The sequence below is a fragment of the Rutilus rutilus genome, assembly GCF_951802725.1.
Source record: "Rutilus rutilus genome assembly, chromosome: 6".
Classification (NCBI taxonomy): domain Eukaryota; kingdom Metazoa; phylum Chordata; class Actinopteri; order Cypriniformes; family Leuciscidae; genus Rutilus; species Rutilus rutilus.
Window position 1 is genome coordinate 27,098,869 of NC_140214.1, and position 26,341 is coordinate 27,125,209.

At 37.2% G+C, this 26,341-nt stretch overlaps 3 protein-coding genes across 6 annotated transcripts; 2 read left to right on the forward strand and 1 right to left on the reverse strand.

Moving 5' to 3' along the window:
- The first annotated feature begins 204 nt into the window (after positions 1 to 204).
- gfi1aa (growth factor independent 1A transcription repressor a) lies at positions 205 to 4,611 on the forward strand. 4 transcript variants are annotated; one of them, XM_084412471.1, is made up of 7 exons: positions 205 to 269; positions 1,810 to 1,973; positions 2,061 to 2,246; positions 2,534 to 2,916; positions 3,650 to 3,787; positions 3,878 to 4,043; positions 4,213 to 4,611. In XM_084412471.1, the coding sequence occupies exons 2-7, from the start codon at positions 1,868 to 1,870 to the stop codon at positions 4,389 to 4,391; spliced, it is 1,158 nt and encodes a 385-aa protein (XP_084268597.1). In that variant the 5' UTR covers positions 205 to 269; positions 1,810 to 1,867; the 3' UTR covers positions 4,392 to 4,611. The 4 variants fall into 4 exon arrangements, with proteins under 4 accessions (XP_084268597.1, XP_084268598.1, XP_084268596.1 ...); XM_084412472.1 differs by having other exon boundaries at positions 208 to 363; XM_084412470.1 differs by having other exon boundaries at positions 210 to 269; positions 3,650 to 4,043; positions 4,213 to 4,504.
- Positions 4,612 to 5,269: 658 nt separating this feature from the next.
- Positions 5,270 to 16,695, reverse strand: rpap2 (RNA polymerase II associated protein 2). The gene is made up of 13 exons (XM_084410529.1): positions 16,491 to 16,695; positions 16,232 to 16,389; positions 16,095 to 16,140; positions 15,471 to 15,588; positions 15,280 to 15,378; positions 15,122 to 15,187; positions 14,939 to 15,027; positions 14,169 to 14,204; positions 13,125 to 14,040; positions 12,571 to 12,668; positions 12,307 to 12,387; positions 10,464 to 10,532; positions 5,270 to 5,462 (listed from the first exon to the last, which is right to left on the reverse strand). Exons 2-13 carry the CDS (start codon positions 16,284 to 16,286, stop codon positions 5,312 to 5,314), a joined length of 1,824 nt encoding a protein of 607 aa, XP_084266655.1. The 5' UTR covers positions 16,287 to 16,389; positions 16,491 to 16,695; the 3' UTR covers positions 5,270 to 5,311.
- Positions 16,338 to 26,119, forward strand: glmna (glomulin, FKBP associated protein a). The gene is made up of 19 exons (XM_084410530.1): positions 16,338 to 16,410; positions 16,823 to 16,898; positions 16,975 to 17,100; positions 17,186 to 17,299; positions 17,386 to 17,494; positions 18,286 to 18,535; positions 19,763 to 19,862; positions 20,150 to 20,331; positions 20,420 to 20,473; positions 20,570 to 20,600; positions 22,824 to 22,913; positions 23,005 to 23,046; positions 23,130 to 23,203; positions 23,682 to 23,766; positions 23,864 to 23,973; positions 24,056 to 24,119; positions 25,336 to 25,468; positions 25,586 to 25,662; positions 25,744 to 26,119. Exons 2-19 carry the CDS (start codon positions 16,860 to 16,862, stop codon positions 25,837 to 25,839), a joined length of 1,776 nt encoding a protein of 591 aa, XP_084266656.1. The 5' UTR covers positions 16,338 to 16,410; positions 16,823 to 16,859; the 3' UTR covers positions 25,840 to 26,119.
- The last annotated feature ends 222 nt before the right edge of the window (positions 26,120 to 26,341 follow it).

Below are 26,341 nucleotides of genomic sequence, written 5' to 3' on the forward strand. Positions count from 1 at the left end.
TGATTTAGATCACTTTGCGCGTCTAGCAGGCTAAATCGTATCATGCAGTTTATATTGTCAATTGAGATCAAAATGCATGAGGTTAGGTAGCTGCAGGCACTTACGAGAATCGGGTGAAAATTTAGTGACTGTGAGACATGATCAAACACGGTCGCGTTCAGGAAGTTCGCGTGTGTATTTAAGGCGCGTGTTTGCGCTGCTGTTGCTGGAGACAGGCAGGTCGCGCGCAGCAGTCACATCATCTATAGCGGAGAACAGCAGCGCAACAGGTGAGTCCTGTCCTGACTCACACCGCAGTCGTAATCAGGTGTCAGAATTATTCGCTTTGGATAAAGTAAACGTTATCTTGACGCGCTGGCCGAGGTAAGCTTGAAACTTTTTTTGACTTCTGCACATACTCTTCTAGACAATTTGAACTGTACGGAAAACGTCCAGATATAGGCTAGTGTAGCGATAGATTCACGCGTCACAGCCGGTGCCCCACGGTATTTCCCGTGCACATTCACTCCAACATCTGATCTGACTGCTGGACTCTTATGGTTCAGCATTAATGAAGCCGTGTCCGCTCAATTCATACAAACTTTTTGATTGCAGCTGCTGGCAGAGCATTACGCTTCCTAATGCCAGAGAGCCCGCAAGGGTGTGTTAGGGGGTCTTGGGGAAACTTCAAATTAAAGCAACGAAATTTTTTTAACGAAATGGAAAAAGGTAACAATTGACAATATTACGGTTTCATTCTGCTTTCTGAAATAATGAGATTTAACACCTGAATTGATTCAAGCCCTATAGTTGAACTATATGCTATGCACTTCTTCTTTATTTATAATAATCATAGTAGCCTAATCGCTCTTTTCTTTTTCACATGCTTTAAAGATTAGTATTGTCTCGTTTGTTTTGCCTATAGCTTTAAGGCATAAAGCTGCACTGGAAGAATATTTGTATGGAAAGTGTTGATATCCGAATACATTCAAAACGAATATTTTTTGTTTGTTATAATTGGTTTATACATAAAGCGAACAGAAAAATATACAATGTCAAAAAGTAGGCAAACATTTTTCCAGACAATATATAATTTAATATTAATTTGGATGTAGCTGACCAAATCTGTAGCCTATAGGCTAGTTATGAAAATATTTCACTAATCAATTGTTTGTCACGTTTTATAATAATTTTCGTTGTTTTCCAAAATAATTGCGCAAGCTGAAGACATACATGTACAGAGAGCATCAAGTTAAACAAATTCTTTTAAAATTATTATAAATCTCTAATCGAATACGCATGCAAATATTGTGCGTGACGCAGAGATGGCTAAACCGAATAACCTATTATGTTGTCTCATTTTCTTCCTTATTATTAGGGAAATAAATATGCAGTGTTAAATGCAATAGCCTATATTATTTGAAACTAATTGTTTATTCCCTATGCTTGGAATTCGATGTTCTTTAAGTCTCGTCATCAGGTTATTAACGACCGAAACAAAACCTATTAGTTATTGGCAATAATACCCTGGGCCCCATTTGCAGTCTGTTACTTGGAAGTGACACGATGCTCATACATATTATGCGGACAGAGGATCAGTTTACTAAATAAGTCTTTGAGATCAAGTTGCCGAGAGGGAGCCTAATGACAAAGTGCGCCGTGCAGTGAGTGCAGTGCCTCGACTTCAAATCGCTTTTGCTTTATTTGGGAGGTTTTGATTGCAAAAGGGTGCTGGATAGAGATTTGACACACACCTGCTGTTGCTGTAGGCCTACTGATTCTGTGAAGATCAGGTGCGTTTTTTCACACCGGCCGAAATCCACTTTTCAGGCAGGATTGGAGAGCCGTGAGTGATTGGTAACCCTGAACCTGATAACGGAGAGTAAACATGCCGAGGTCATTTTTGGTGAAGAGCAAACGGGCGCACAGTTATCATCAACCCCGTTACCTGGACGACAACTGCATCCCAATTGAGAAACTTCTCACGTGCCAAGGTACATTTATCAATATATGAATTAAGCAATGAAAAGCGTTCATTAAAACAGCGACGGATAATGCATTGTGATTTTGATTGGGTTTAGAGAGTCAAACGGGGCAGATCCCCGAGAGCCCGGTGGATGTGGGTAATCATTCCCCTAAAGCCAGCATGGTGTGCACGGCGGATCACTCCTCTCAACAGTCCCCGCTGAGCTGCGAGGGCAGTGTGTGTGACCGCTCATCCGACTATGAGGACTTCTGGAGGCCCCTGTCATCCGGAACCTCTCCAGGTTGGCATGACATGATCAATACGTTATGATAACATATGTTTTTAGATTGCTTTAACTCATCAAAATAAGTTAAGCAATATATCAACTTTTTTTGTAAGTTATACAATATTCAACTCCTGCTTTAAAGTCAGTTTAATGTAATTTAAGTTGAAATGACTTAAACATCCAAGTTGATTGTAGGCTATTTAAAAATTTAAGGCAGCAACTTTATTTTTTATTTTTTACATTTAACATGGTCTACGCAAAATCCTCATTACGCTTTCCTTTTGTAACATATCTCACTCTAGATCTGGATAAATGCCCGGTGTCTTCTCCAGACGACTCGCAGCCTTTTGACTTGTCTTACCGTCCTTATGTTTGGGCCCATTCGACATCCGAGCTCAGACACCTCATTCAATCGTGCAACAGTGTTTCTGCGGATTCAGAAACATCAATGGGAGTGCATGAGGCCATGGACAGAAGGCCGGGTGCCCATCTTCTCATTGATCCAGCACAATCCGGCCGATTTTACCAGGACTATGCCTCTCTGAACACTAACCTGTTGGATAGTAGAGGCTTTTATGCAGACTTCAAGATTTCAACTAAAGTGGCAGAGATCGATTCGGAGTCTGATATTATGTCCACGCGACTTCAACTAAGCGGGTCGTTCAAATGCGTAAAATGCACTAAGGTAGGCCTCTAATAGGCTAAATCAACATTTCTATTATTAAGCTAGGCTATATAAATATATCAACTGTTTGTCCTTAAAAAAATTTTTCGAAGCTGAAAATAAAACAAAGATTATTGGAATAGCCTACGTTTTAATATAGCCTACATTTTTAGTTTTTCTACTTAAAAAGTTTACGTTTAATTAAAATAAAAAATGATAGGTTGTTTCACCCCACGTTTGGGTCAAACAGGCCTATGGACAAACCCAACCAGGTTGAAACAACCCAGGTAAAATGGTAACATTTCTGAGTGAACATTTTTTCTACACCATAGCTAACTGAAATAAATTAAATCGTAGGGTTCTTGACTCAATTTTAAAGACCTCTTTATGTCAAAAAGGTTATATCTGCTATAAGGAGAAATTTCTTAAATTATTGCATATTAGCCTACTTTTACATTTACCAGGTTATTTAATTTCCCCCCTAATGTTTCCCCCCCGAGCCGTTTAATTCATAAAACTGTAGGTCTATTACAATTAAAATGGAATTAACAATTAATTAAAACTAAATCAATAAAATGATCACATGATTGTGGAACCCCTGACAGAACCCTTTATGCAGAATTTGCTTTTGTCTAGAAAACTCCAGCCTTTCGTCTTTAGACCAAAATACTTTTTAAGATCCCACGAAACTAAACTAAATCACGACTGTTTAAACTTACTTCTTCTAAACGGTTATGCTTTTGTTTTTTAACAGGTGTTTTCTACCCCTCATGGGTTGGAAGTTCACGTGCGGCGGTCTCACAGTGGCACGAGGCCCTTCGCGTGCGATATCTGCGGAAAAACCTTCGGCCACGCGGTCAGCCTGGAGCAACATAAAGCTGTCCATTCACAAGTATGCTTGCGTTCCCACAACATTTATTGGGCTAATTATTACAGAATTATACGCCAGGGAAATCTTACTAATCACATTCTTTACCTACAGGAACGGGTCTTCAGCTGCAAAATCTGCGACAAAAGTTTCAAGAGGTCGTCCACGCTGTCCACGCACCTCCTCATCCACTCGGACACCAGACCATATCCCTGTCAGTACTGCGGCAAACGATTCCACCAGAAATCAGATATGAAGAAACACACGTTCATTCATACAGGTGATTTATATTTTGATAAAAACAAAACAATATTTTATATAGGGTTAATTACAGCCGAACCGCACATTGCGCAGGCGTTTGCATAAATATTGCGTAATGGAATAGCCTAACTATACGATGTATTAGTCAGTCAAAGTTTGTTACTTAAAACCCCTTCATTATTTTCCAGGTGAAAAGCCTCACAAGTGTCAGGTGTGTGGCAAAGCCTTCAGTCAGAGTTCAAACCTCATCACACACAGCAGAAAACACACAGGATTCAAGCCTTTCGGATGCGATCTGTGTGGCAAAGGATTTCAGCGCAAGGTAGATCTGAGGAGACACAAAGAAACGCAGCATGGACTAAAATAATGCACAAACAATTTTGTATTTGTTTTTTTCCCTTACACCTGTTTGTTTGCACATGCATGTGACACTAGAATTAGAAGGTAGGCTAATGTTGTGGTTTTATGGATTAAGAAAATAACGAATTAATTTGCTGATGTCAGAGAGATTTCCTACACAATTCCAAGTAGGCTATTTTATAACAAGCTGTGATATTATGTTCCTGCAAAATATTTAATAAATGGACAAACAAAATGCTAGTTCTCATTTTTTTTCTTTTACTTCGAAATACAAAGGCCTTTTAAAGGTTTAGGATAAAAATGTTACGTCATGTCAGCAGGCTAAAGCGGATTTCGTCAATGTTAAATTCATATTCTTGTGAAAGTGTGATAGTTGCAGATATAGCAATTGTTAGCAACGCACCTGTCACGGCTTCAAATTCACATTTGAGGTAATTTATGAGGAAAACATAAGAACAAATGAACCAACCATGTATTCTTAATCCAAAAATAGATATTTGTTTGCACTGTAGGCTATATTGTAGCTACTGAATTTAAAGGCTAAAAAGATTTTGTTTAGAAAAGATGTTATTTTAACCCGTCTGAAGCCATACACAAGCTGCATGCATTCATCAAGCTATATTAGGCCCATCCTATGGCCCAAAATCCAACTGAAATTTCACCAAGAGCATTACCTTGCACTTCTATTATACAATTCTTCAGACAGAACAATCCTTCAGAAACTCTTTTTAAGAATGAAGCAGGTTTTTTTTTTTTTTACGTTCATGTTCTATGAACACAATCTGAATTTGATTCATTGTCAGTCAATTTTGAGCAAGTAAATAAGATATTAACTACATTAATATAATACTGACTAATGAAAAAAGGATGCATACAATCTTTGTATTAGGTAGGCTTTTATTATAAATTCTACATGTGTGCTGTACATTATGTTTGAGCAACACAGGGTTTGAAGAGCAGCACGAGGTTGTGTAGATCTTTATCCTCCAGTTTCAGCTCGCTCATGATAGAGGAGATGTACTCCAACGAAGACGGACTTGCCAGCGACTCTCTCAGCAATGGTGACACTTCTGTTAATCTGAGCAAACAAACAGCGTTTAGCACCATTGGCATGCAAACAGATTTAAACTGAAGTTAGTGAGAATAAAAGATCATCTCTCTAGAGTACTTTAACACCTGCATTTATGCCACTTTCATGGAGTCATCCATCCCTAGCTCTCTCTCGAAGAGGAAAAGGGTTATTGCAACAGCTCGGATTCAACCTGTTCTACAGTTTCTGGAGCTTTATCTATTATTGAACTGCTCTGAACAAAAGCCCACAGGCCGGCGGCACACCTGACATAAGGCACAGAGTAATTTGGAAGAGGCTTCCAAATTATTCATGAAGGGAAAATAACAGGCCCTCTGCTGATAAACAGATTGAAAGCCTTAAATGGGCTCTGAACGTAATGAAGTTGAGCAGTCAAAAAACACAGTCTGAAACACACTGATTAGTGAATATAAAGTTATAAAACATGCAATATGTTTAAAAAAAAAAAAAGCTTTCCCATCGATAAAGAAATAGTTTGTGTGCTGAAGATGACCATATTTTTCGCAACTTCTCTGGGCAAAATCTAAATAATTATTTGTTGCATTATCAATGGATAATTTAATCTAATTTAGTAATCAATAATCAACTAATCAATTTAATCCTGTACTTGCATGACTGAAATAGCGGTCCGAGATGCATTTGAAAGATGGCCGCCGACTCGAGGAAAATGACTTGCAGGACTTTGGTCATTTCTGTGTAATTAACTAGCAATTTCGAAGCGAAAATTGTTTCTACACCAAACTGAAGTTATTATAAAACATATAGGCCTAAATGTATTAATATTGGGTTAAGAAATCCCCCAGGCAGTCAATAATAAATCAGAGCCACGTCTTCAGGACAGATCTTTAAATGGGGGGTGGTTTAAGTGGCTCTTCAGGTGGAATGTTTCCCATGCTGTTCCCGCAGCATCACGGATCCACGGCAATCAGGCCGTGATAAGAGACGGGCTTGTGTTGACACAGCCAGGGAGCAGCACGGAACTCTCCTCAGAGTTAGTGGCTCTGAGGGAAGCCATACACACCACCTGCTACTGTACAAACATCACACACACACACACACACACTGACACCAAAAACTGGGCCCGTATTCATAAAAAAAATCTCAATGCAAAGAGTAGCTCCTAGTGACAAAATTCTTAGAAATGTGGGCGTTTACTCTTAAAAGTCATTCGGAAAGCATCTTAACCCTTAAAAGAGGTCTTGATAGGAGTACGGACGAGGACTTTTAAGAGGCTTAAGAGTTTCTTTAGCAAAGGAGAAAATGGCAGAGAGACGAAGAGGGAGAAGAAATGTGTTGCAGACGACGTTATAGATTAGATCATGTTTGTGACAGATCTTATTAGAGACACGCTAACATCTCCGACACAGCGCAGAAATGCCATAGCGCCAGATATTAAAGTAATCACTTCATTAAGATATTTGGCAACTGGGAAAATGCAACAATGCAGCAGTGATGATTTGGGTCTGTCACAACCTTCTGTAAGCAGAGCGATCACACAATTACAGCACTTTCAGAACCTCTTATTGTGTCGCAGTTCATTTCGTTTCCACTGGACATTCCCACTGCATTTATGAATATAGCAGGCTTTCCTGGTGCGCACAATCAGGGGGAATGAACCGTTAATAATTTATTATTAACCGCTATAAGCTCCCGCGTCTGCTTCTTGCACCGTGCTGTGACACCCGGTCCAAATTTTTCTTTAAGGATAGCCTTGTGTTCATCCACTAACTGGGCTAACAGTAAACACTGTTCCTCTGTCCGGTCGGGCTTTCTCGTCCTTGTTTTTGATTCCATGTTTGCTACATTAAAACCAACATTCAAACCACCACTTAAATAGACATGCCAGCAATCAGTGTAATTGGAAAGAGTGGAACACTTTTTAATCATTCTAAGCCAATCAAATACCTTATAGGAAATTAACAGCAATGTAAATAAAAAATAATATACATATATGTATAGGCTTTTTTTTTTTCCTTCTTCTTGGACAACCAACAAATCACAGTCTTCAAAAGATTGTGTCATACGTAGCAACGGGGTCAGCCCCGCCTCCTCACTAAGATTAAAGTTTTTGTCTTTTCCTTGCTCAGAGTTGTTCTCAGATCGGTCCCGAATCGCTCTTAAGCTAAGACTCCTACCTGGAAGTTTTAATGTAGGATTTTTCTGAGAGGATTCTTAGAAACTTTAAAAATACGGGCCCTGATATTTTGAGACCTTTTGACCTTGACACAGTCATGAGGGTCTGCAGCACTGAAAAAAATTTGGAGTAGGATTTACTTGAAAAAAAGCTAGGCAACTTTTTTTCACTGCTAGTAAATGCTAGTAAATTTACAAAGATTTGCCAAGTAAAAACCTAAACATATTCATCAGTAGCTTTAATTAGAAATCTTTAAGATAAATTTACTTGGAATATGGAATTAAGTAAACTTTACTTAACCTAGTTAAGTGAAAGTAACACAGAAAATAAGTAATTTTAACTTGGCTAATAAAAGGTTGATTAATATCGATTTAGTTGAAATTTCCTTTGCATTACATTTCACTCAAACAATAATATTGAATTATACCAGTCATTTATAGTATGTGCTTTACTTAGATTATCTAAGTAATTTATACTACAGCATGTCAGATGTTAAGCATCAGGTGAATGCAAAGACCTCAATACTTGGTAGACAATACACAATGACGGTAACATTTGATGGATCGTTTTTGTGTTTGAATGTGTCATTTTGAGCAGAAAATTTACTCGAAATGTCACAAAATGGCAAGTTACTAATCCTATTAAGAGCAGGCGCGCTCAACTCGCAAAATAGTTTATGGGTGCGAGTAATAAAAAACGTTTATCAAAAGTAAAGATGAAAAACCGCACTCTCAGGTTCTATTTTCATACATTTATTATTACCATGTCCTCACAGACGCGTTTCGGCCTAAGCCATCATCAGTGTGTTACTAGTTACTAATCCTGACAACAAAAGCAATGATAAAACAGTGTAAATACAGCTGGAAACCAGTGAAAAATTAACCTCATTAATTATTCAAGGTCCAGTGCATGATGGGAACCCCAGTATCAGAAAAGCTGAGTAATTTTTACTTAATTTTATTGAGGTGATATTTACGCTTTCATTTCTACTCGCTTGAATTAAGTACTGATATGGAATTTACTTTGTTTTTTAAATTCTTGCCTGAACTAACTTTTTCATGTAAATTCAAAAATTCATTGTTTTTTTTCAGTAGTATTTACAGTGAGGGATCCTCTCTATGATATTTTGATTTCCACTGAGTTTTATTATTCTGTCTGCATGTTAGTCACATCATATGACAATGATTTAGCATACAAACATTTTTCATGTTTTTTTTTATGTCTCTAAGAATTAATAATATAATATTAAGCCAAACCATAGGTAAAACATTGATTAATGCAACAATTAAAACATTTGTTAAAGTATTAATTCATTTTTGTTCATTTTAGTTAATAAAACTACAACTGTTCATTGTCAGTTCATGTTATATCAGGTCCGTAAAGGGTTAGTTCACCCAAAAATTAAAATTAGCCCATGATTTACTCACCCTCAAGTCATCCTAGGTGTATGGTGTATGGCCGTTTGGTCGGAAGATAGAATTGTACTTTGTAACGTGTTAAATATGAATATTTTTCTTACACAAACTCATCACTTCGCTTCAGAAGGCCTTTATTAACCCCCCGGAGCTGTGTTGAGCACTTTTATGATGGATAGAGGCACTTTTATGGTCAAAACAGAAACAGCAATACACTGCCATCATAAAGCTTGGAAGAGCCAGGACATTTTTTAATATAACTAATATATCATAGATATATCAAATAATTATCGTCTGAAAGAAGAAAGTCATTTACACCTAGGATGACTTGAGGGTGAATAAATCATGGGCTAATTTTAATTTCTGGGTGAAATATCCCTTTAAAATAATATTAACAGAATACAACTTTTAAATTTAATAATGTATTGGAAAATGTTTACATTAGCATCAACTAAGATTAATAAAAGCTTTAGAAATATTTTTCAGTGTTAGTTTTATGTTAACCAATATAGTTAACTAATGTTAACACATGTAATGGTCCTACGTGTGCACATGCATGTTTTTACATTTTACTTACATATTTAAAAATACCTGTATGCAATTACAGCTTCAACCTACTCATAGCCCCTAACCGTACCCGTATTCACCTCAATAGCAGCAAAAGTGTTCTGCAATGCAACATTCTTTTTTAATACAAGTAGTTAAAGACACCTAATATAAAGTGTGACCAATGTAAACTTATTGTAAAGTCTTACCACTACTTCAAATATATATATATATTTTTTTAGTTTTTTCTAGTTTTGCGATTCAAAGGAAAAGATCTCTCACATTAGAAACTCCAGAATCAATCCTCAATAGAAGAACAAATCTTTATCAAGTAGACAAATATTAACTTGGAGCAAAAACAAATGCACACAAATCATACACGCACTCGCACGGACATAAATCACTTGCGTCTTATGACTTTACATAGTGTGTTCCTGAAGAGAAAACAATGCTCCCTGATTTCCTCAGTCCTGTTCCCGTCCGCTCTTGTTAAAGCCAGGCCCTCCAGCTGTTGATCCGTCTACCACATACTTTCACTGTCAGAGCACAGCAGGCCAGCGAGAAGCCATAAAGCCCCAATCAACAGCCATCATCAGATAAACCCACAGCATTATCTGCAGTTGCAATAATCTGAGCGCGGCCGTGCTGGACTCTCATGGCAAATACCAACACATGTGGCACTTTCCCATGCAAGAGCAAAGCCAAGCGTTAGTAGATAATTAGCTTAAGCAATCTAAAAATCTGTCCGACATCTGAAAGATACCAAATATGTAAAGACCCGACTCTGGTTGGACGCAATCTGGACGATGGTATGATGAGCCAGAAACCACCCAGCAACTTCAGAAAATATTCCAATCTTAGTTTTAATGTATTGAATGTTTACTTGATACTTACACTGACAGAAGAACCACGGCGATTAAAGTCCATTCTGGGCTTTTGTGAATGATATTTGTGTTTGTAAACCTGGAACAAAAGGACAATGTTAGCAAAAGTGCACTTAAATGCCATCCGATTTTGAATGCGCGTTGATGTCGGTCATGACGACTTGCAAAATAATGGGGAATAAGTGCAATGTTAAAGTCAAACTGCTTTAATGGGTGTCATGGTTTTGAAGCTGCTCAGATTTAGTGGCCCTCAACAGGAGAGACATAATTCCTGGAAGCAGGTTCAATCCAAGGGTCAAGTGACCCTTCAGAGGCATGCTAAATCATCTTCATAGTGTGACACACTACTTCCTGTTGACAACACCTCTATGGCCAATCACAATTTATGGGCCGTGAAACTCAAAATGTCATGACTCGGGTCAAAAAGGTCTACCGAGTGTCTGATAGACAGACATAAACACTGATTTGACAATTTGTCTCTTATGCTTCATTTATTTGAACAAAAATACAGTAAAAACAGTAATATTGTGAAATATTATTGCAATTTAAAAAATTTCTATTATTTAAAATGTAATTTATTCCTGATGCAAAGCTGAATTTTCAGCATCATTACTCCAGCTTTCAGTGTCACATGATCCTTCAGAAATCATTCTAAAATGATCTGATTTGATGCTCAAATAATTTTGACCATAAAAGTATTAGAAATATTTGGCAACATTATAAATTTCTTTACTGTTACATCAATTGAATGTACAGAAGCCCTGAACCGCATAGTGAAAAAAAGTTATTTCGAGATATTAAGTCGTTATTCCAACATAATATCTTGTTATTTCGACATAATATATATTGTTATTTCGACATTATCTCATAATTTCAACATAAGGGGACATTCTAATATGCATTAAGCCACATTTAGCGTTCTTCTATTGGTTTTCTGAGGGAGGAAAATGCTTAACGTGAAATTAAACGCGTTGCGTTCATATTCTGGACTCATCAGATTTTTTGTAGTATACTTTATTATGATTTTTATCATATGATTAATAAATGCATGCACAATTATCCGTGAACTTGATAAATGTTGCAGATATGTTTTACTATCCACAAACAAATTAAAATGAGCCCAGAAAAAAATAAAATAAAATGTATGAGCCCAGAATATAAACTCAACGCGTTTAATTGCACGTTAAGCATTGCCGAATACACTCAAATGAGATTGACTCAGAAAAGACGTCAATAAATGCACGCGCGTCACCTGTACATCATCTTTGTTACATGCGCAAATTATGATCACTAATTTTGAATGAAAAATGCAAAAAAATTGCTGCACATTTGTTGAATTCTGCACACATAAGTTGAAAGCAATTTGTTTGTGGATAGTAAAACATATCTGCAACATTTATCAAGTTCACGGATAATTGTGCGTGCATTTATTAATCATTATGATACTAAAATCATAGTCAAGTGATAAAATCAAAGTATACTACAAAAAAAATCAGATGAGTCCAGAATATGTGTAATTTCACATTAAGCATTTTCCTCCCATAGAAAACCATTATAAGAATGCTAAATGTGGCTTAATGCATATTAGAATGTCCCCTTATTATGTCGAAATAATGAGGTATTATGTCAAAATAACGAGATATTATGCCGAAATAACGACTTAATGTCTAGAAATAACGAGATTTTCTAAAAAAAAATTCCACCATACGGTTCAGGGCTTCCATATTAATGCATCCTTAATGAATAGAAAATCTTAATTTTGAACAGTATTCGTATAGACAGTCTATCAGCTTGTTTGAAAACACATACAAAGTCTTCACTCTTCATCTAGTGTGCGATGCGACGCGACTTACCTGAATGTCCTGACCAGATTATTTATGTTATTGATGACATCACTTATTGTTAGACACAGGGGTCCCACAACATCTCTCAAGCTTTTGGAAGACACAAGAAGGTTATGTTAAGTAACAAAATGCAAGAAGACTGAAAGTGCAGGGTGTGTTTGACAGAAATGCAGGTCACCATTTATACCGATTTCAAGCAGGCCAAATACATTATTAGGGTGACCAAATCAACATACAGTTGTGTCTAAAGCAGCTGGAATGCTGAACACTGACCTCCGGCTGAGTTTCTCCACAACAATGCGTTTCTGTATCAGGTGCTGTGCATGAGAATCAACCAAAGGCAGAGGAGGGTCCTTGTCCTTCCCACTGTCCTGGAGGCCCATAAGAAAAAGATTGCATGTGAATCAAGAATGCAACATGCAGAAATGAATGAGAGATGCTGCCAGGTGTCAGGAAGATTATGCTAGAATTAAGCACCCACAACAGGACAGTCAGAGTAACTGCAGGTTTACAGTTCAGAACGAGAGGCCATTCATGGATGCTTTAAGCATGACAAAAGTATTAATGCCATTGCTTTAGATATAAAATATGAAATCAAGTGGCATTTTAAAAGAAGAACACATTAATAAGATATGATGGAACTAGCTGAAATATGTTTAAGTTGAAGTACGAAATGTACTAACTGAATAAAAAAACTAATAAAAAAAACAACAAAAGCACATCAATTACTAAAATTAAAACTTAGCCATTATATTGTATGTGCAAGTATAAGTCTAGAAGGGAAGCTTAAAAGTGAAAATTTGAAAGGCAAATCATTCAGTTCTCACCTGTGTATCTTCAGTCTCTTTGACTTTGACAGTCTCTCCTTCATAAAACTCCCTCACTCTCAGCTCCAGCGACGCAGTCTCTTTCCACAGTGTCTCAATATCAGGAGCAGGAGCTCTGGGTGTGAAAGAACTTCCACTGTCCTGTCTCAAGCCCACCTCCACCTCAGCCTCATCCAGGTCATCTTCATCCAGTTCCTCAACCTCCTGTGCTTTAGACTCTGTTCCTGAAACATATTCAGGCCCATAAAGTAACTTCATAGTGTCCTCAGTTCTCCACTCCGTAAAGGTTTGTCGTAGACGCTCTAGAAGGCACAGATTGACGGCTGTAGGGGTTGTTTTAGCCCTGTTATGATCCTTCAACAATCCTTTGAGGCCTGCAGCTCCTCTCTTACTCATGCCCACCTGAGTGATGTTCAGAGCACCAGCGGCAGGGAGGGAGTTTACAATCTCAGGCTGTGAAGGGAGGTTAGTTTCCTCTTGGGTTGCAGCGTCCTTCAGACTACACCGATTCAAAAGCTCCAGAGTGCCTTTAATATCAGATTCTGCAGATGTGGTTTTATCCAGTTTAGGTAGACATTCGGATGGGTCTTTCTGTGGTTGAGGAGTTTGTGAAGATCCACTTTCATCATTATTTTCTCTTTGTGAAGGTTCAGGATGCGCATATTGCTTCATTTCAGCAGTGGACTCATCCTCACTCGCTCCATCCCTCTTTGGAAGCTTTCCCCAGTGAACCCGTGCTTGTTTACTCTGTCTGGACACCACACTGGAGACAAAGTCTTGCTCAATGTCGCTGTTGTCACTCTGGCTGAAGGGAGGAGAGTCTTTGTAAGACTCAGGAATGTCTGTGACGGGATTCTCAATGTCGGCTTTTTTTAAAGGCTTGTCCACCAACTTTATCTCCTGTCCTGAGCTGCCTCTGTGCACAGGTGAGAACAAACTTCCAGTCAATTTATACAACTATAAACTACTCATTCAGAAGGTTATTCCACTGCAAAACATCTACTAAACAATGGCATTTCTCTAAGACAAACAGCATGCGCATACCCGTCTCCTTCTTTCATCAGCTTAACCTCAGGAGGCCTTTTATGGAAAAGAAAAGAACATTGTTACATTATTTAAAAAACATTATTAAAAATACAGTTTAATTAAAAGTATTATTGTCAAATAAACTACCGTTCAAAAGTTTGGGTATGACTTTTTAATTAGAAGAGAGAAATATATTTATTCAGCAAGGACATATTAAATTGAACATAAGTTTTTCATATTTAAATGTCAAACAAATGCTGTTCTTTCGAATTTTCTATTCCTCAAAGAATGCTGAACATCATTTTTAATTATTATACAGTACAACTGATAATCAGAAATGTTTCTTGAGCATCGAATCAGCATATTAGAATGATTTCTGAAGGATCATGTGACACTGAAGACTGGAGTAATGATGCTGAAAATTCAGCTTTGCTATCACAGGAATAAAATTACAATTTAAAATATATTCAATTAGAAAACAGTTATTTAAAATCATAATAATCTTTCACAATATTACTATTTTTCCTGTATTTTTAATCAAACAAATGCAGCCTTGACGAGCATAAGAGACTTCTTTCAAAAACGTAATTTCTTTCAGAACCCAAACTTTTGAATCGCCATGAAGTTAAAAATGTAATATTACATATAAAATAAAATAAATTATATCCTTTTTTATAGAATTCAGTTTTATGATTAAAATATTTGAATTATATGATTAAACATTTTGATTTTAATAATAAATTAAATATCTACTTAATTATAATGAACTGGATTGATAGATATACTACCTCTCATCCTTTCTGAGCCAAAGTGGAGTTGTTGATATCTGGAACTCGAAACATTTGGAGGCTTTGTAGCAGAAATTACAACAAAAGCACTGAAAAATAAAGAACAAACAACAGAACATTATGAAGAACTGGTCTGCTTAATCTCTAAATACATTTCAGGAGAGCGATGGAAATAAATCATACCTTGCGCTCTGTAATATCATAGACTCTATTAGTTTTGGTGGATATTTTAAACTGTTGAGCGGGCACCTGAAATTAATAAACTCTTATTAGACAGAAAGAAACAACAAAATTGGTCAAATAAAAAAAATAACTTGTGTAATTCCAAGAAGGGTTCTTACATTGGTTAGTTTATTTGGACACACAGGGTATCCACACAGTTTGGCAATGGACCGCTCTTCCACTGTGTCTTTGTAATTGGTAGAAGTGATGTACCATGCCTGAAGCAGAAGATGACAGGACATTATTTTTGGAGCACAACCCACAACTACTTAAATCCCCAGCTAATAAAGAGGCTAAACATGTAAGTTACACAGTCGATGAGGAACTGCTCTGTCACGCTGTCCTCTTCCACCAAGCGCTCGACCACATGCAGGGCTCTGCGCTCCAACTCCAGCTTCTGTCTGAGTGCCTCTTTAATGACTTCCCTCCTGCAAACAACACGCTTTATATAACTCGCGTCATTTTAATAGTTACTTGAAAATATTGGTATTCAAAAATAGGGGTCAAGATTCTAAACATATCACGATACTGAACTCACTATATTATGTTATTGCGTTGCGATACTCCAAGACATATGGTAAAAGGTTTACAAAATGAATAGGATTTAACTTGGTGCTGGTAACCCAATGCACACAGGACAATAGTAACACCAGAATTATTCTAAAGCTGAAAATACAGAATTATTTTAAGAATGTGCTTGGACTCTGTCACTGACTAGATTTATTTAAAATAATGTAGGACACTTTTTTTACTGGTAATATAAGACATTTGGCATTATCAGGACCCACAAATATACCCCACTGCATTACATTATATATTGTAGTTTAATATAGTACTACTGACACTAAAACAAAACAGTCACAGTCCACGATACATATTGTTACACTCCTAGTCAAAAACATAGTTCAACTAAAGTAAACAAACACAAAAGCACCTTCTCGCCTCATGCGCTGCTGAAATCGCTTCGGCTCCCTTTCCACCTGAAATTCAAACGAAGCGGACAAATATTGTTAAGGTTTAAAAATAAAAACTTTGAGGGCAAATCCCATGTAGCTCCATATATCCACTAACCTTTCTTTTTGGATTTTGAGGAGCTATTCTTTCCTGTCACTTCACCGGCTTCCATGCTTGTTTTCCCAAAACAAAACTTTTTCCGCCTACGTCACAGCACTACGGCAAGCCGCAAGTGACACGCTTTATTCCGCTTTCCAGTTTCCAAACATGCGGCGCTGCTTATTGAAAGTATAGCTGTAAGTGAGCGCGCATTTTCAGTTTGTATCTTTTTTTAGTAGATGTGTATCTTATAAGCAAATTAAACCAGCGGCCGTACCTGTACAAAGCTACGCGAACGCATAATCTGATTACAGAGCTTATTTAGTGAACGCCAGTCGAGATTTTAGCTATCTTGCTAATGACTACAACAACGTTTTATATCCATATACAGACTCTCTGACGAAGAGTGGGGTCTATTTATGAATATTTTCTGTTTTATATGGATATTTTCTGCTTTGTTTGCTGATGATAATAATTAGAGCTGTGTGTGACCACCAGCTGCTCTTTATAAAGCTGTCATGATTGATGACTACGTCAATGCTCTATTGTCTTTGCACCACATCATTATCATGCATAATATTAATATCATAATTTGTTTTTTCTATACAGAAATCTTTGATGACAGAAGACGTTTCGGACCATCAAGATGGCTCTAGAACAGCTCAGTGATGTAGTCCAGAGATGTGTAAGTGTCTAGATATGTGCTACAATGACGATGTGTCACCTACCATCAGTCACGTGTATATTCACTTTTTCTTTAGCAAGCAATCAAGGATGAAAGCTACTCATCGCAGGACTACGATTTATTCCTCACCGCTGGAAGAACCTGTATAGAACAAGGCGACAGTGCTCAAGTTCTCAGCATCCTAGTCGATGAGAAGAACAAGGTTAGTTGGACAGCATCTAGTGCACTTTGTGATCCATCTATGGAGAAGGACAAATTCAGGAATGTTTTTCCTTGTTTTACTCAAGAGCATAGTGAGATGCATGGGCTGGAATCTGCTGGGACCTCTGGTACAGATGCTCCTGAAGAAGGAGGACAAAAACCTTCCCCACTGCCATGCCATCCTGTCGCATCTGCTGGAGGTTGTTTATGTCTTGTTCTTAAACCGTTACCAGCTGTAAGTTTCCATGCTGCGTTCAGTTGTTCATAGTGTTGTTTTGTGAAACAGGTTTGCAGTCCTAAAGAGCTGCTGGTGGGTTTGTTGGAGCAGGTGGAGGAGGCTGATTCTGCCTCCATTGCTGAGACGCTTACACTTCTCCTCAAGCCTTTACAAACAGGTTCCTCTTCTCTTACTGAATCATAAGCGCTGAAATGTTGATGTATTGTTGACATCAGTGAACTGCTGACAGCCTAAATGTTTCAGCCATGAAAACCATCTCTGAGAAGTTTCAGATTTTAAGTTTTTAATCTACACTACTGTTCAAAATTCAGTGCATTTTTAAATGTTTTGAAAGAAGTCTCTTATGCTCATCAAGGCTGTATTTATTTGAACAGTACAGTAAAAGAATACAGTAAAAACAGTAATATTGTGAAATATTAATCATATTTAAAATAACTTTTTTTTTAAAATATATTTTTAAAAGGAATTTATTCCTGTGACGGCAAAGCTGAATTTTCAGCAGTCATTACTCATTATTTGAAATAAGATATTTAGTGTCAATTTTTATCAATTTAATGTAGATTTAATAAAATGATGCAATGCGACGGTCTGCAATTATTTGCATAGTGGATTAACAATGTATCGAACATTTATCAAACCTTTGTTTTAATTTTATAGGGTAAGGTTATATCATAATCATTGCTATCGTTTTATCCCAAAGCCCCAATTTAGCGTGTCCTTTCTGAATAAAAGTATTGGGAAAAAAAACGTACTGACCCCAATCTTTTGAACGGTACTGTAGGTAAACTCACTTCAACTGACTACTAAGTTGTTTTCTGACCATCCTGACTCATGCATACTGTATTCCTATGTACTCATAAGACTCTTCCATGTGACTCTGATGGTTCTGAATGGATCCTAAATTAACCAGATCCTCTTTTTGCCCCTGATATGTCCTGAACCCGTCAGTGCTGCTGAGGCTGGGCATGAAGAAGGCCTCGTCCGTGGGCATGGCTCTCTCCACGCTGCTCGGCCAGGTGGCCAGACTGCCGGTGCCCATCACCAAAGAGCAGGAGGAGGATGATGTTTTCGGCTTGTGCTGCTGCTGCACTGCTCTTCTGCAGTTTGTGAAGCCCTTTGTTGAAGAGATCAAGGAGATCATCAAGGACAACAACAGAATATCCAAGGACAATGAGCTCAGAGTGGAACTGCTCAAGTTGTAGGTTTTATAAGTGTAGCTTATCATTTTTACCCCAAATTAAGGATATATCGACATGATTTCAGTTATCGGTACTGGTCAGCATTGGATATTTAATTGTTCATACTCATTTCCTCGATTTTTACATTTAGATTACCATTGCTGCTTTCTGGACTCTAACACTTGATTAGTTAATCCTTAAAGGGATACTCCACTTTTTTGGAAATAGGCTCATTTTACAACTCCCCCAGAGTTAAACAGTCGAGTTTTACCGTTTTCGAATCCATTCAGCCGATCTCCGGGTCTGGCGGTACCACTTTTAGCATAGCTTAGCATAGATCATTGAATCGGACAGGACCATTAGCATCTCTCTCAAAAAAATGAGTTTTGATATTTTTCCTATTTAAAACTTGACTCTTCTAATTGTACACGGTCTTACATCGTGTACTAAGACTGACGGAAAATGTAAAGTTGCGATTTTCTAGGCTGATATGGCTAGGAACTATACTCTCATTCCTGCGTAATAATCAAGAAACTTTGCTGCCGTACCATGAGTGCAGCAGGCGTAATGATATGACTCAGCGCCTGAAAATAGGTCTAATAGGTTAGACAAACATAGTCCCGGTCACGTTGGAAATTAGCGAGCTGGGGACTATTTTCAGGCGCTGCGTCATATCATTACACCTGCTGGACTCATGGTACGGCAGCAAAGTTTCTTGATTATTACGCAGGAATGAGAGTATAGTTCCTAGCCATATCAGCCTAGAAAATCGCAACTTTACATTTTCCGTCGGTCTTAGTACACGATGTAACTACAGAAGAGTCAAGTTTTAAATAGGAAAAATATCGAAACTCTTTGGTCATTTTTTTGAGAGAGATGCTAATGGTCCTGTCCGATTCAATGATCTATGCTAAGCTATGCTAAAAGTGGTACCGACAGACCCGGAGTTCGGCTGAATGGATTCGAAAACGGTAAAACTCAACTGTTTAACTCTGGGGGAGTTGTAAAATTAGCCTATTTCCAAAAAAAGTGGAGTATCCCTTTAAAAACACCAGTATTGTAATATAACTCTGTAAAATAAATGAAATCTTTAGCAAAATCTCAACGTTAGAGTTATAATAGTGTGATACGCAGATTTATTTAAAACAATTGATTTTTTTTTTTCGGGTTTTAGTTCATAATTTTTTAGACAATATAAGAAAGTGTTTTAATATGGGCAATTTATGTATTATATTTTTTTTCTTCAGCTGTATGAAGAGTTTAAGTGAGCCTCTGCTGGAGGTGCAGTTGAAAGATCCAGACACACTCCAGAAATCCCCTCTGAGAGACTTTGCTACTGAGATACTGGTATAATATTGCATGAACTTTCTTAACTATTGCATTCCTTTATTGTATGATGTGTTTTGAAACTTACACTGTCATTCAAACGTTTGGGGTCAGTAAGAAATGTATTCTTTTTTAAATTAAAAGTAACAGTAAAGACATTTATAATGTTACAAACATTTTTTTATCACAGTTCCCACAAAAATATCAAATAGCATAATATTAAATCTAGAGGCATCTCCTGATGTATTTCAAAACCACTGCCTTGATATACCTTTTCATACTTAATCTGCATTATGTTCCATGTACAGATAATTTTGTCAAATATTGGGGAGTCACTCCCTGATTTGTTGAGTCGTAATGTGCTGAAGAGAAGGGAGGTCCCAGGCTTTCTGGAAGAGGAGGTCAGATACCCGAAAGAGTCGCTGGCCTGCATGTGCCACCTGCTCTTTGTGAATCATATAGCCGTGGACATCTTTCCAGCGGTTCTCAGGTGAAGACAGAAGCTGCTGACCATGATTTACCCACAGATAAACCCTCATGTCAATTTGTGCTGACATTTGTTTGCGTGTTTTTTTCAGTTCGGTTTTTGTTCTTCAGTGCAACATGGAATACATCGAGCTGCTGTTAAGCAGGTACTAATGAAGTTATGACTGTGAATCTGAATATTTGTGTATGAGAGTCTTCTGACACACAGGATTTCACTCTACTGTTTTGATCTTCATGTATAGAACTGAAGGATCCCGTGTGCAGAAAGGATTGGTAAGAGTGTTCATCACAACATTAAACCAGACCACATTGTATTAATATTATTTAACAACATGTACTTACTATTGGGTTAGGAATAGGATTTGAATTTGACTTTTTGAAATTGAAGTCCTGGAAATCCCTTGAAAACAGCCATATTTATGAAAAGTACTTGAAAAGTTATTGACAGACAATATATGTGAAATTAGTGTTTAATTGTATTTGATAAAACAATCTTTTCACTCAAAATGAACACTGCAGCCCGTCTGATATAGATATAGAGCCATTTCGCATGGCTATGAGCATGATATTGCTCATATAAATATCCAAGTATATGATACAGCTTTCATTCTTCAGGTCGATCATGTGTTCATGAGGAAAAAAAATCAGTTTGAATAAAGGATATCTTTGTCATAGTATCCTTTCAAGGGTTAAATGTTTCCACAGTCATTGCATGCGCTGCACTTGAATTGTTTTGTTTGATAAGTGAGATCTCTATTGTAGTCCTTGTAAACCAAAAAAGTGAAAAGTGCTTAAAGTTCTTGAAAGTCCTGGAATTACATTTTACAGTATCTGTATGAACCCTGGTAAGTACACGTGACATACAGTGAGGAAAATAAGTATTTGAACACCCTGCTATTTTGCAAGTTCTCCCACTTAGAAATCATGGAGGGGTCTGAAATTGTCATCGTAGGTGCATGTCCACTGTGAGAGACATAATCAAAAAAAAAAAATCCAGAAATCACAATGTATGATTTTTTAACTATTTATTTGTATGATACAGCTGCAAATAAGTATTTGAACACCTGAGAAAATCAATGTTAATATTTGGTACAGTAGCCTTTGTTTGCAATTACAGAGGTCAAACGTTTCCTGTAGTTTTTCACCAGGTTTGCACACACTGCAGGAGGGATTTTGGCCCACTCCTCCACACAGATCTTCTCTAGATCAGTCAGGTTTCTGGGCTGTCGCTGAGAAACACGGAGTTTCTCTCTCCAAAGATTCTCTATTGGGTTTAGGTCTGGAGACTGGCTAGGCCACGCCAGAACCTTGATATGCTTCTTACAGAGCCACTCCTTGGTTATCCTGGCTGTGTGCTTCGGGTCATTGTCATGTTGGAAGACCCAGCCTCGACCCATCTTCAATGCTCTAACTGAGGGAAGGAGGTTGTTCCCCAAAATCTCGCAATACATGGCCCCGGTCATCCTCTCCTTAATACAGTGCAGTCGCCCTGTCCCATGTGCAGAAAAACACCCCCAAAGCATGATGCTACCACCCCCATGCTTCACAGTAGGGATGGTGTTCTTGGGATGGTACTCATCATTCTTCTTCCTCCAAACACGTTTAGTGGAATTATGACCAAAAAGTTCTATTTTGGTCTCATCTGACCACATGACTTTCTCCCATGACTCCTCTGGATCATCCAAATGGTCATTGGCAAACTTAAGACGGGCCTTGACATGTGCTGGTTTAAGCAGGGAACCTGTATTACCAACAGTAACCTTGGAAACGGTGGTCCCAGCTCTTTTCAGGTCATTGACCAGCTCCTCCCGTGTAGTTCTGGGCTGATTTCTCACCTTTCTTAGGATCATTGAGACCCCACGAGGTGAGATCTTGCATGGAGCCCCAGTCCGAGGGAGATTGACAGTCATGTTTAGCTTCTTCCATTTTCTAATGATTGCTCCACCAGTGGACCTTTTTTCACCAAGCTGCTTGGCAATTTCCCCGTAGCCCTTTCCAGCCTTGTGGAGGTGTACAATTTTGTCTCTAGTGTCTTTCGACAGCTCTTTGGTCTTGGCCATGTTAGTAGTTGGATTCTTACTGATTGTATGGGGTGGACAGGTGTCTTTATGCAGCTAACGACCTCAAACGGGTGCATCTAATTTAGGATAATAAATGGAGTGGAGGTGGACATTTTAAAGGCAGACTAACCGGTCTTTGAGGGTCAGAATTCTAGCTGATAGACAGGTGTTCAAATACTTATTTGCAGCTGTATCATACAAATAAATAGTTAAAAAATCATATATCGTGATCTGGATTATTTTTTTTAGATTATGTCTCTCACAGTGGACATGCACCTACGATGACAATTTCAGACCCCTCCATGATTTCCAAGTGGGAGAACTTGCAAAATAGCAGGGTGTTCAAATACTTATTTTCCTCACTGTATGGAACAAGGACACTTTAAAATAAAGTGTTACCACCTGTTTTAATATTCCTTTAATTCTTTCGTCATAGGAACTGTATGAAAAAAGTCTTGTCAGAGTTGAAGATAACAGTCTACCAGTAGATATTTTGGAGCTGAAGACATTTTTCAGTGTTCCACAGGTACAAATATTATAACTAATTATGCTGTAACAATAGTTCTGCGTGTGATTTAGGTGAGGTCTTGTTCTAAGACTTTTTGTTTTCTGTCTAGAACTTGGTTAAAGTTATGACGTTGTGTCCAGACCAGACTTTGGTAAGTGAGATGATCTGTTGTTTATATGTTTGTGTTGTATAATATGTGTTATCATTGTTCATTTTGATTTGTGTTCACCACAGAGAACTAAAGGCCTTAAAGTGTTTCAGCTGAGTATTGACAAATTCAGCACAGAGGCGAAATACAAGTTCTTCAGGTATAAAATATTTTTCCTTGAGTTTGCTGGTTAACAGGTGAGCCAGGGAATAGTATAGCACCATATTAGACATAAACATCTGAAATCACTACACAATAGTGTGTGAAATTGAGAACTAATTCACAGATTAATCAATTCTCAAAATCATCAGTAGTTGCCGCCCTAATAGCAACTTTATATCTCACAATTCCACGTTAAATGTCACAATGTGCTTAATTGTAATTCATTCAGCAGATGCTTTTATCCAAAGTGACTTACAAATGATGAACACAACAAGCGATTCCTCTTAAAGAGGCTATAAACACGAGAAATGCTAGTAATACAAAGAAACTCTTTCCTATTTTAGTCTTTATCTGGCATATACTGCGATATCTGAGGTGGAAACGGGTTTCCATTGAAACAACAGAACATGTAGACAGCTTAGCTGGTGATATTAGTGTTATTAGACACTTTCATTTATGGCGTTCCTCCATTTTAGAGGCATGTTGAAAACAAGTCACCACGCGGGGGTGGAGGGATACATTATCAAGAATATCAAGAATCAGATTGACTTTTCCCTCAAGGTAAGATGAGTCATGATATCATGTCATTTGGTTCCATTTATTTTTTATTGCACCTCCATTTTTGTGTGTGTGTGTGTGTGTGTGTGTGCATTTTTAGCCATGTAATGGTAATGAGTGGTTCCTGGGTAAACATCTGCTGCCTCTGCTGCGGCTAGTGCTGTGTCTTCCGCACGGACCGGAAACAGACCTTCTGCAGAACTTAGACAGGTGAGAGCTCGGTCTTACTGCCACAACGCTTGCTTCAGTCGCAGTCGTTTGACTTGACCAAACTGCTGTTCATATCATACAGGATCATGGAATCACTGAACCTCCTGAGATACATGCTCATCCGAGATAAAGAATGGGAGAATGAGGTAAGGGTGAACCGTCTTCGCTTAAAATGAGGTAAAAAGATGAAACAAGCCTTAAAATAAGCTAAAACAACTAAACACTGACATTGTATTTCTCAGTTTTATTCGTTCCCTCGACAACTGTAATTAGTTTTTTGTTTCACACGGTCTTGGAAAACCTGGATTAATGAGGGAATTTTAAAAGTGTGATTTGTAAAACTGGAAAAGTGGTGGAGTTTTTTTTTTTTGTTGTATTTTGAATATAATTTTTCTAGTTAATGTCAAGCTAAAATATTGTGAAGAAAAAAATATTATCTAAGAGTGCGTTTGGCACTCAAAAAATCCCAAAGCAAACTATGGGTGCTCCGGAAAGGGTACAATATACAAAAATACAAGTGGATATTCCCTCGCGAAAATGAGAGCATGCATCCACGTACAGGATGGCACTCACACATATTTTATTTATAAAAAAAATATTTTTATTTATTATTATTATTTTAAATTATTAATATTTTTTACTGGATGCTCTCTAAAATATTTTATTGGGTTGAAATTGCTGAGTATTGTTATTTTTATATCACTGAGATTTTAGTTTTTATTAATTATTAATTTTTTTTAATTTGTATTATTTATTTATCCTATATATGTTTTAGGATAAATAATAAATAATGTTTTAGGAGTTTTGTTTTTGTAATTTAATTAAATGTTTATTATGTCTTTATAGTTAAAATATAGTTTTAGTTTTTGTTATTTTAGTAAATTAAGTTAAATGAAAATGAGAAACGTTGGCAACTAGCTGAAATAAAGGTTTCAGTTAATTTTTTTTTTTTTTTTCAGTTAAAGTTTGTTAAAGTAATGATTTTTTTAAAATGGTTTTACTTAACTGCAATAACCCTGTTGCTGATAAATTTCTATTTGTTAGTAGATAAAAACGCAATAACAAAAGAAATAAGTAATTTAAATTAATTGGTAATAATAAAATAGTAATTAATAAGTAGAAATATGATAAGAAAATTTAATTACTTTATTTGTAACAACATCAACAATTATAATTTATTATTGTTATTATTTTAATATATTGCCTACTAGTTTCTGTACAAAAGTTTAAAAACAAGTAGCTTTTGTCTTTATGGTTTTTGTCAATGGGGGACCCACTGCTCTACATCCATAACAGACTCCCACATAATATATATATATATATATATATATATATATAATTTTTTTTTTTTAATCTGTTTAGACAGGGATTTGGACGGAGCTTTATAAGATTGAGGACAACTATCTGAAGCCAATGCGGACCGGTCTGAACATGTCCAAAGCGCATTATGAGGCAGAACTGAAGAGCATGAAAGCGAATAAGATCACTTCTAAAGGTGCAATACTCTCTCATTCATAATCCCGAACTTAACATATTTATGCTGTGAATGTAGCTTGTGTCACTTGAAATCTCTGTAGTGAGGCTGCTAACCCTTTTTTGTTGCGTTCGACAGACTCTCAAGCATCAGTCTGCACATTAACCGTTGACAATGAGAAGCTGCCCAACATGACACCAGAAATGCAGATTCAGGTATATTATTTTGTGCACCAGTCCATATGGGTGCTCAATACAGTGGACACAGCTAACAGTGTTTGCATGCCACTTCTGCAGGTTCTGCAGTCAGCCCTCTTCACATTTGACCTGATAGAGAGCGTCTTGGCAAGAATCGAGGAGATCACCCAGGCTAAAGAAAGACCCTTGTCATGATGTGAGAGCCTGTATGAGTCTTTTAGCATCTTCTCTTTCGGTTAATGTAGTCAAAGCACCAGAACCAGCTTCCTTTAATGATTCGACAGCTAATCGGAAGTGAGAGAGTTTTGTGATGCCGCCAGCACTAGGGTGGGGACAAAAAGCTTGGACTACATTCGATTTGCTGTATTTTATCGTGTCTGTGTCCACTCTGGTTGTAATCACTCTTTACTCTTTAGTAGCATATTATTGTAGTCTATTGTCAGGGAGAAAACATTAAATGTTATTTGCAACTTTTTAGGATGGATTTTCATTGTTTTGGCTTCTGAACTATGATTGTGCACATTTGTTTGACGTCAAGATACTAATGTAAAAAAGTAATGTTCGGTCACTTATAAATGTAAATGACAATATAATAAGTTATTGGATTATTACCTGCTGACAGGCTTTGTGTGTAGCGATCACTAAAACAAACACTGAACTATGCAAAAATTGCACGAATTAAGATTCTTAGACCTTT